At 43.4% G+C, this 10,784-nt stretch overlaps 1 protein-coding gene across 4 annotated transcripts in view; it reads right to left on the minus strand.

The window, feature by feature from the left end:
• polr3c (polymerase (RNA) III (DNA directed) polypeptide C) overlaps positions 1–9,283 on the minus strand; it is a 33,135-nt gene extending 23,852 nt beyond the window's left edge. Inside the window, exons 1-3 of one of the 4 annotated variants that reach the window (XM_079503257.1) lie at positions 9,141–9,283; positions 5,855–6,001; positions 75–345 (exon numbers count right to left, since the gene is read on the minus strand). In XM_079503257.1, the coding sequence (XP_079359383.1) occupies positions 75–345; positions 5,855–6,001 (418 nt within the window). In that variant the 5' untranslated portion in view covers positions 9,141–9,283. Of the gene's footprint in view, positions 1–74; positions 346–5,548; positions 5,565–5,854; positions 6,010–9,136 lie in introns of those variants that run through there. The other 3 variants (XM_079503256.1, XM_079503255.1, XM_079503258.1) reach the window with 3 other exon arrangements.
• Positions 9,284–10,784: the final 1,501 nt, after the last annotated feature.

Genomic DNA, 10,784 nt, shown 5'->3' on the forward strand with positions numbered 1-10,784 from the left:
TCTCTCTCTCTCTCTCACACACACACTCTCTCAGTCTTTCTCTCTCCCCCCCCCCCCCCCCCTCTCTCTCTCACCCTCCATGTTGAGCGTCAGCCGGTCGGCCACGGCCTTGACGGTGGCGCTCATGGTCATGTGTCCCCGCTGCAGCAGCTCCTCCACCACCAGCTCCCCGGTGTCTCCGTAGAGGGTCTTGGCCGTGTAGATGTAGCGCGGGTAGCGCAGCACGCGCAGCACGCGCTCCCCCGACGCCTGGTACTCCTGCACGGGACCCCCGGGGCCCCCCCGGCGCCCCGCGCTGAACCCGCACGCGCCGTGCTGCATCAGCACGCACAGGGACTTCTTCACCTGGACACGCACGTACACAGACACACACGCAGACAATACTTTATCAGTGATGTAAATAGGTTTTTCAATGTAATGCAGGCAGGGGTGGGAAACTGGTGGCACGGGGGGGGGGGGGGGGCTTAATGCGGCCCACATGTTAAATATCAGAATACTGATATTGTATTGATTTCAGCTGTTCAATTCCAAACCCGCTTTAATTACTTCATGACTAGTACTCAATGACTAGTATTACAATGTTATTGTCTTTTTGTGTCCAATGTATAGTTATGTTAACAGTTCATGAAGTTAACATAACTTAACATAACTAAATGCATATGAAGTTACTTTTCAGGATTCCAATTCAAAAATAGCAAAACATTATTCAGGTTTTCAATTCAAATATAGCAAAAATAGCCGATCTACAAGCTGAAAACGCGTCGCACTGCGACACGTTTTGAGCTTCTATATTTTTGCTACGACAGTAACATGCACTGTGGCCCTCTGGAGTGAGTGTGGAACTATAGTGGCCCTCTGGAGTGAGTGTGGAACTATAGTGGCCCTCTGGAGTGAGTGTGGAAATATAGTGGCCCTCTGGAGTGAGTGTGGAAATATAGTGGCCCTCTGGAGTGAGTGTGGAAATATAGTGGCCCTCTGGAGTGAGTGTGGAAATATAGTGGCCCTCGCCATCGTCAAAGTTGCCCACCCCTGATGTAATGAGTCCCGGGATGCAGGGATGGTCTTTTAGAAATGAGTCCCAGGGACATTTTATGAGTCCCACTTCAACGACGTTATAGGAGTCATATTTTGCCATTTTTACAAATTGCAGCATTTAACTCCCATTTCATTTTATATCGTTATAATGTTGAACACTCAGCTGTTCAATTCCAAACCCGCTTTAATTACTTCATGACTAGTATTAAAATGACTAGTACTCAATGACTAGTATTACAATGTTATTGTCTTTTTGTGTCCAATGTATAGTTATGTTAACAGTTCATGAAGTTAACATAACTTAACATAACTAAATGCATATGAAGTTACTTTTCAGGATTCCAATTAAAAAATAGCAAAACATTATTCAGGTTTTCAATTCAAATATAGCAAAAATAGCCGATCTACAAGCTGAAAACGCGTCGCACTGAGACACGTTTTGAGCTTCTATATTTTTGCTACGACAGTAACATGCACTGTGGCCCTCTGGAGTGAGTGTGGAACTATAGTGGCCCTCTGGAGTGAGTGTGGAACTATAGTGGCCCTCTGGAGTGAGTGTGGAAATATAGTGGCCCTCTGGAGTGAGTGTGGAAATATAGTGGCCCTCTGGAGTGAGTGTGGAAATATAGTGGCCCTCGCCATCGTCAAAGTTGCCCACCCCTGATGTAATGAGTCCCGGGATGCAGGGATGGTCTTTTAGAAATGAGTCCCAGGGACATTTTATGAGTCCCACTTCAACGACGTTATAGGAGTCATATTTTGCCATTTTTACAAATTGGAGCATTTAACTCCCATTTCATATCGTTATGTGGTTATATTTATGTAGAAAACAGAAGAATAAATGATTATCATAACTAAAGCTAGCAAAATAAACTAGAATAAAAACTGTAAACAGTAAACTGTACTGTAAAAACAGTACAGTAGTACAGTAGTGCATCCCGTGGATGCAGAGGTCGTTGTTTTATTGCGTCCCTTAACTATAAACTGCGTTTTGGGATGCAAAATGCATGCTATTTTAATCTCTGCTTTATTTAGACCTGGAACACCTATTATGTTGTTATAGAGCAGGGCCTCTCAAAGTGGGTATGAAAGTATTCTAAGGACAGTAGTACCAGGTCCAGACCCGGTCTCGACGTCTGTGTGTGTGTGTGTGTGTGTGTGTGTGTGTGTACCAGGTCCAGAGGGGTCCTGGGTGTGTGTGTGTGTGTGTGTGTGTGTGTGTGTGTGTGTGTGTGTGTGTGTGTGTGTGTGTGTGGTGTGTGTGTGTGTGTGTGTGTGTTAAGGCTGAACGATTAATCGTTTTCAAACCGAAATTGCGATTTGAAACCACGCGATTAGCAAATCGCAAAGGCTGCGATTTAAAAAAAAAATCATAATCAACCCGGAGCGCGTCTGATCCAGTATTTACAACACGGCTATACTGTGCTCTCTATTCTAACCAATCAGAAGTGTCCCTGCAGTGCATGTGACTGCAGTGCATGTGTACACGCTTGCGCAGTGCCCAAAACAAAGTCATCATTTACGTCTACTCTGCTCTGTGTTCAGTCCGTTGATGCTAATGCTAGCTACTGCTAGAAGTCAGCAGCAGCTGAGGAGCAGATAGCGTCTGCGGAGCCCGAATAAACTTTCTTAAATCCGCACAATTTAATCCCAAAGAGATCAGGCACTTCGGGGATATGGCATTATTTTGGTTTTGACGTTACAGACGTCCAACAAGAGAGTTTTGTGCAAGACCTGTCATGGTACAGCGACAGTCAAAACATCCCGCAGCAACACCACAAACCTTCGCATGGCACGGGCGCTGTCCTGCTGTCCTGTCCCCTGTTTATTTTATTAAAATGCTACATTGTCGTCGTCGTCCCCGATTCTAGTGAACCGGTCCCCATTGTGGTGCATGTACATTTGTAATGATTTGTCTGAGCGAGGTCCGCGAAATTGTACCGAGATCCGAGAGCCATCATTAAAAAAAAGCTTACACCAGGACCCGTGGTGGGAAAATAGCCGGCCAACAAGCTCATAAACATTAAAGTTAAAGTTATGAGCTTGTCTTAAACCTCAGACAAAATGATCTCTAATAATTGATAGCCTCATTCTGTCATCACATCTGTCAAAATGTAGCCTACACTTATGCAATGCATATGCTTTTATTTGGTTACAAAAATCCCACCCGTGTGAAGTGAGGGGCGCTCTTATCATCGTACATCATCATGACGTAAAATAGACACTAGGCCTATTTCTTTGCTCAGACAATGACATAAAATTGTCAATGGGAATTTAATGTTTGTGTAGGACGTTTGTGAACATACGTGCACTGGATTTAGGAGGGGCTACTGCCCCTCAAAAACAAATAAATCAATTGAACATAATATCTAAATGTGAATATTAAATGAGAATCACAATATTGTGCTCTGATGATTAGATAACTGTAGCCTAATAGCAATTGCACTTAAATAGAAAGTCTGGAAATTACATTGCATTTATGGTCTGTATCCAGAGAGCTATTTACAATTATTTCTAACATTACAATTTTAACGCACATTCTTATTGTAGTTAATTAAACACAGGTCAATTTGGTTAGTTAGCCTACATTATTTTGAGCTGTCTCACATCTTGTGAATCCTGACATCACTGCCTGGTAAAGTAAATGAATGGTATGCCATTTGGTAATGTTTCATTACTTTTTAAATGGACACAGTGAATACTAAATTGAAGCTTTACTTTTTAAGTGGTGCAACCACTTCATTATGGAGCTTTGTGTGTCTGTGGGTGGGTGGGTGGCTGGCTGGCTGGGTCTGTCCGAGCACGAAAATAGCATTTGGTTGGTTTTCACAACCAAGTGTCACTGTTGCGCAGCCTAACTGTATAGGCCCTATATGATGATTGCAGGTGTGACATTACTGTACAGTACAGTACAGTACAGTACAGTACAGTACAGTACAGTACAGTACAGTACAGTACAGTACAGTACAGTACAGTACAGTACAGTACAGGGACCGCCTGGGGACCCACACACGGTAACTCTTTCTCGACCGTTTCGGACACGGAGCGGCTCGCCTAAACCGGGCCGGCACCCTGGGCACGTTCCTGTGGGTCTGGAAGTTTCGGGGACCCCCCCGGGGGCGCCCACACGGAGTTGCACCACTTACTTCACACAGGTGTGATTTAAAAAAATATATCGCGAGTCAAATCGCAATCGAAATATTGGTCAGAAAAATCGCAATTAGATTTTTTCTCAAAATCGTTCAGCCTTAGTGTGTGTGTGTACCAGGTCCAGAGTGGTCCCGGTCTCGTGTGTGCGTGTGTGTGTGTGGCAGTATGAAGTATTGTAAAGAGAATAGAATTACCAGGCCCAGGGGGTCCCGGTCTCGTGTGTGCATGCGTGCGTGTGTAGTGTGTACTAGAGACTGACACGGGTCAGTCAGTTAACAGTTAACAAGTGCTTTGTCAATTGAGATTTAAAAAAAAAACAGTGTTAATTTAACTCTATATGAATAATTATTCAATGTACAAGTCTATGTGTATGGCAGTGGTTCCCAGGGGGTCCTTGAGAGAGTTCCAGGGGGTCCCGACTCCCCAGCTAAATAATAGTTTGGAACCAAATGGACCCTTATGGGTCTGTAACAAATTATGTTATGGGAGTGTACAAATGGAACCAAATGTTGTTCCATTTGTACACTCAGAGTTAAATTAACATTGATTTTACAACATAAATTGGGGGTCCCAGTGATAAAAATGCCATTAATTGGGGGTCCGTGAAATGATGTCAAAATGGGGGTCCTTGAAATTAAAATGGTCGAGAATCACAGCTAGAACCGTAATAAAAATCTTCTCTTATGGGGGTCCCTGCCCCTGGCATCTTTTCAAATGGGGGTCCGCGGGCTAATAAATGTCGATTTAGGGGTCCTTGACATGAAAATGTTTGGGAACCACTGGTGTATGCGACTCGGTTGGGAGAAAGAAGGGAGACGATGTATTGTAGAACATTCACACAGAACAGAACAGCTGTTCAGAGAGCTGTAACAGCGTTAGCATGTAGCTAACATATCACAATTGAAAGTTGCAACGTTGCCACTGCCAGGGGAAACAAATGCATCAGGATGATCTGGCTATAAATAATCGATTAAATCACGGCACCAGCACGATGCAGAATCATACACGGCCACATTACGATGTCTTCATATAAAACTTTATAAGACGTCCAGCCCGACTGGTTTGCAATTGGAGGAGTTTTTTGTGTTGTGGAAGCACTAGCACTGCTGGATTATGGGCTATGTATAACTCTTTTGACTTGCTGATGCAAGTCAAAAGAGTGTTGGCTCACAGAAAGATGACTACATCGATGTCATTCCCGCTCCTGCACGCTCCTGTTGACTTTCATTCCTGTCCCGTCACGATCACGGGATTAATTAATCCCTTGACCCGCGGGAGTCCCGACAAAATGTCAGTCTCTAGTGTGTACCAGGTCCAGGGGGTACCGGTCTTGTGTGTGCATGCGTGCGTGTGTAGTGTGTACCAGGTCCAGGGGGGTCCCGGTCTTGTGTGTGCGTGCGTGCGTGTGTAGTGTGTACCAGGTCCAGGGGGGTCCCGGTCTTGTGTGTGCATGCGTGCGTGTGTAGTGTGTACCAGGCCCAGGGGGTCCCGGTCTTGTGTGTGCATGCGTGCGTGTGTAGTGTGTACCAGGTCCAGGGGGGTCCCGGTCTTGTGTGTGTGAGTGTGTGTGTGTGTGTGTGTGTGTGTGTGTGTGTGTGTGTGTGTGTGTGTGTGTGTGTGTGTGTGTGTGTGTGTGTGTGTGTGTGTGTGTGTACTGTGTAGAGTGTACCAGGTCCAGGGGGGTCCCGGTCTCGTGCACGATGGTGCGTAGGTTCTGCGCTCCGCTCCTCAGGAGGTGAGTTCCCACCTTCTCCACCACCTCCCCAAAGTGCTCCTGCAGGAGAAGGCCACACAGCCGCGCCTCCTGCAACGTCATCTGCTCTCCTGGCACACAGGACAGGAGGAGGAGGTGCAAACGGATATTAAACAGTGGAGGAAGTACATTTAACACTGCGCAAAAAGCATGGAATACGGATGTGTATATTACAGGAAACTCCTGTTAAACTTTCCAACAAACTCCGGTAAACTCCCGAATTGTACCATCACACCTGTATATTACCATATATTAACTGTATATGCCCGCTAAACTTGAGGTTTAAGGGCAAAATACAGTGCCCATAATTGCCCGTTAACTCCTCTTTTCAAGCACTGTACTTAGTACGATTTTGAGGTATTTGTACTTTACTTGAGTATTTCCAATTTCCAGTACTTTTACTTACTCCAATACAATTATTTGAAAACTTTAGTTACTAGAGATTTTAATTTTGATTAGAAAACATACATTAACCACTTCAACCCAGCTATACACAGGGGTTAAAATAGGGTGCATTTTGCATCCCAAAACGCAGTTTATAGTTAAGGGACGCAATAAAACAACGACCTCTGCATCCACAGGATGCACTACTGTACTCAGCATGTACAGTAAAAATAATACACGTAAAAATATTCTGTTTTCTACATGAATATAACCACATTATAACCATATAAAATGAAATGGGAGTTAAATGCTGCAATTTGTAAAAATGACAAAATATGACTTAACGTCACTGAAGTGGGACTCATCAAATGTCCCTGGGACTTATCTAAAAGACCACCCCTGCATCACGGGACTCATTACATTGAAAACCTATTTATATCACTGTATACATTTTGGCCATTTGAAAATAGCCGATCTACAAGCTCACAATGTGTGAGCTTGTAGATCTCTAGATACATTTGAATATCTATGATATACAATACGATATATCTACGAAATGTCAACGTCGATAAAATACATCTACGAGAGTCTTGATCTGAGGCGAACATTATAGTAGGGGTCCCTGCTTCCCTATATGTCTCTGATAAAGGCTCCTTAATTGGCCCGAATAATGTTAAAGGAGCATTCAGTGATTTGGGTTATTTGGAAAACCACCCAGTCAGCCCTGGTAACAAAATGTGCACATGCACGCACTACAGTGGGGGGAAGTGCAACAGGCCAACAGCATGTGCACCAAGGCCCGCCCCCACTGGATCATGATTGAAGGAAGGCCCCTCTCATCCTGATTGGATGAAGGCTTTGCCACCCGCCACCAAAACTGAAACTAGGGTTTTTTGACCCCAGGGGCTCACTGGGGACAGGGAGGAACTCCTTATATGGTCAGCACACTCTATAGTAGGGAGGATTATAAAAAAATATATATTATAATAAGTGATATTTGAATGAAGTGAAATCACTGAATATACCTTTAATAATAACTAATCACACAGTAAACTAAACACTGATGACCCCACATGGACCGACTGTTAACCCATTTAGACCTGAGTTCGATTCTACAAATGTCTTCTAAATCATGACAGTTTTCAGAAAAACCCATGTTTCTATGGCAGTGGTTCGCAACCCTTTTCAAAGATTTGAGTTAAAAACGTTATTTTTCAATAGCTAAATTATAACATAATGTTTAAAACACCAAAAGGGGTTGTCTGGGTCGCCAGTTCGAATCAGCGGTCCGACACGTTAAAATTACCACCGCTGAAGTGCCCTTGAACAAGGCATTGAACCACTACGATGAAATGTTCTATGAGCAGGGCCTGGCTGGAAACAAGTTCTTGAGCTTTATAGCCCAGATACCCTGGGTAAATATAGTAATAATTTAATTTCATTTAATTTCATATAGTTTTTGGTGTCCTTGACATGAAAAAACTTTGAGAACCACTGACATAGATAGAAACAGGGTTTTCTTTTCAGAAAACGCATGATTTAGTTGATTTAGTTTACTGTGAATAACTCAACAACAGACAGTGCCTGAACAGGTCAGATTAGTAATCCAAATACTAATAGACATGTAACTAGTACTGCACTGACCAGACGGACTGGTTGAGTGTTCATTAACTAACTAGCCAATTAAACAGACAGTTCAATAGACATAACCAGACAGATAAGTAAGCAGACTTATAATATAGATAGATAAGAGTTTTTATTAAAGTGTCCTACATCATAAGATGCCCAGCCCGCACGTGCTTACAAGACACTCACAAAATTGTACATGATACATATACACAAATAGATACTATTATATACTATATACTATTATATACTATAGTTACTCATGGATACATCGTTCTCCAACGTAACTGCCATGCCTTCTCTATGAATTTTCCAAAAACAAAAACTTCATTACTGAACAACCAATTTAACATAAAACACTCAGACATCCAAAACAGATCTGGGTTCTTATCCTGAATTTTTTCAAATAAAAAGTTTCTTAAATCATGATATAGTGGACAATAGAAAACAAAATGAAACTCATCCTCTACAACTCCCAGGTCACAAAGAACACACAGTCGCTGCTCCTCAGGAATGCCAGTATATCTGCCCACCTCAACTGCCAGAGGTAAAGCACCAGATCTTAACTGGGCACAGAGGGACCTCTGTCCTCTTTTTAAATTAAATGCAACATAAGGTTCAGTCATGTAGTCCTCTTTGAATTGAATATAACTTCTTAATTTAGCTTTTTTCACAATGTCCACCCTCCATTGCTGCTGATGTAACATTGACAGTTTATATTTGACTGTACCAATGTTACAATGAAGGTTATTTAAGAATATATGTTTAAGTCAGAACATTGAGGAAACCTCTCTTATCCATGGATGATTACATCTTTTATTCCAATTAAATATAATTTTCGTAAGCCTCTCTTCTGGCAGTTGGGTAAGGCGATTCCATAATCTGATCATTTCACATCTCTGCCTTGTCAGGCAGCTTTCCCAACCTGTGTCACCTTCAATGGCCAACTTAGTGGTCTACTTATGCACCCCGAGAAAACACCTCAAAGCTCTACTCTGAATGTTTTTACATTCGGTAGCCTCCTCATATAACTGTTAAGACAGTTGACTTGAGCAGACGTGTGCACTAGTAACATGCACATGTCAGACAGTTGGATAACTGACAGTTAACCAAACTAACCAGTCAGTATAACCAGACCATACCAGACAGTTATAATCAAACCAGCCTGTTAGGTAATACAACAATAACCTACCTTTTGTACGTAATATATGTAGTTAATGAGCGTTTAGCGTGCACATGCGTCTCATCCGCTCATCATCATCCTCATCCTCATCATCATCATCATCACACAGTACACACAAGCGACGAAGGAACACGCAACACACCGCGCGCTGCATGCCGGGACATATGACGCTCCAGCTGCGGGCAAGAAGGCAGGGTTGCCATGTCTGGTTACTATAAGCGACTGATTGATTGAATTGCACTTTGATGTTCATGATTAAAATACCACCATAGGAAGGCTGTGGGCAGTTCAGAAACCAGTGGCATCATCGTTGATTTATTTTTTAAAACAAGATAAAACGAGAATTAGATTTAATTGTATTATCGTGAGAACGATGGCTTCCATTTAGAAAGCCTGCGGTTTCTATTAGCTTGGATTCCCCATCGATGATGTCACTGGTGGACTGGGCACTACTCTCCCTCTACCAATGTGGGGAGAGCCCCGAACTAAATCATGCTTCCTTCAATGCATGAGGAGTGAGCAGGCTGCTTCTTATCGCCTGACACTAGGGGGGAGTTTATCCGGTAGGACGTAGCGTGTGGAAGGAACACGTTATTCCAACCAGTTCCTTTCCCCTCCATCAGGCGCCCCGGCTGGCCAGGGGGAGGCAGTATAGAGACCAGGATTACTGCATTACTGCGTTTTTTGTGAGGGTACTCATACTTTACTAATTCACCTTTAGCAAAGCCCTGCCTTCTCCCACTTAGACACTCCCACTTGGACACTTTCCAGCCAGGCTCATTAATTCCAATGTAAATATCATGGATTTTTATAAAACAATGTTTTATCATGGTTTGTCTAACCCATGTTATGCTTAGCTGTGATTGGACCATAGCAGTTTGGGGAGGGGCTTAGCTATAGGTCAATTACCCTAGGCCTAGGGGACATGGGGAGAACATGCAAACTCCACACAAAAAGGGGCTTTCACCAACCCCACCCATATGGTATGGGCACTGATGACACGGAGGAGAGAACATGTCCCCAGCGCCCACACCACAGCGACAGCGTCCCCGGCGGGAATAGAACCCCCGGCACGGACGGACCCCTATCTGAAATTATAATTTGTGGGCCGCACCAGATTTGTGTTTCTATAGGCTCATTCATATAGTCTGGATTTTCGGTGGTGAGGTGACCTGCACCGGAGCTGAAATAACGTTGAGCGGTGGTGAGTGACATGTTGTAGTTCGGTGGTCACCTCACCACCGAAAATCCAGACTATGAATAACGCTTTAATGTTTCCAAAATATTTCACATTTTACTTTGTACAGGTCTAAAGGAGTTGAGTTGGTTTGTTTTTTGTCGTATTCCTACGCCAAATATTTTGAAGACCGACGTTGTCTCCTATACTGACCGATGATTGGATCAAATGATAGGAACAGGAATGCGACAACAACCAGAAATATCCTTGAATTCAAGGTTTCATGGGGTGTGTAATTAGAAAACAAGTAGTTTTTTGGGCGAACTATAGCCTATAGAGCGTCGCAGTCCCTCCCCCTACCATGGACCAGGAAATGAATCCCAATGCATTTTTCCCATAGACATTTCAGAAAGTATTTATTTAAAGACGGTTACGCCACGGACAAAGCCAACTCGAGTCGTGACAACTCATGACAA

The sequence above is a fragment of the Electrona antarctica genome (assembly GCF_951216825.1).
Source record: "Electrona antarctica genome assembly, chromosome: 6".
Taxonomy (NCBI): Eukaryota; Metazoa; Chordata; class Actinopteri; order Myctophiformes; family Myctophidae; genus Electrona; species Electrona antarctica.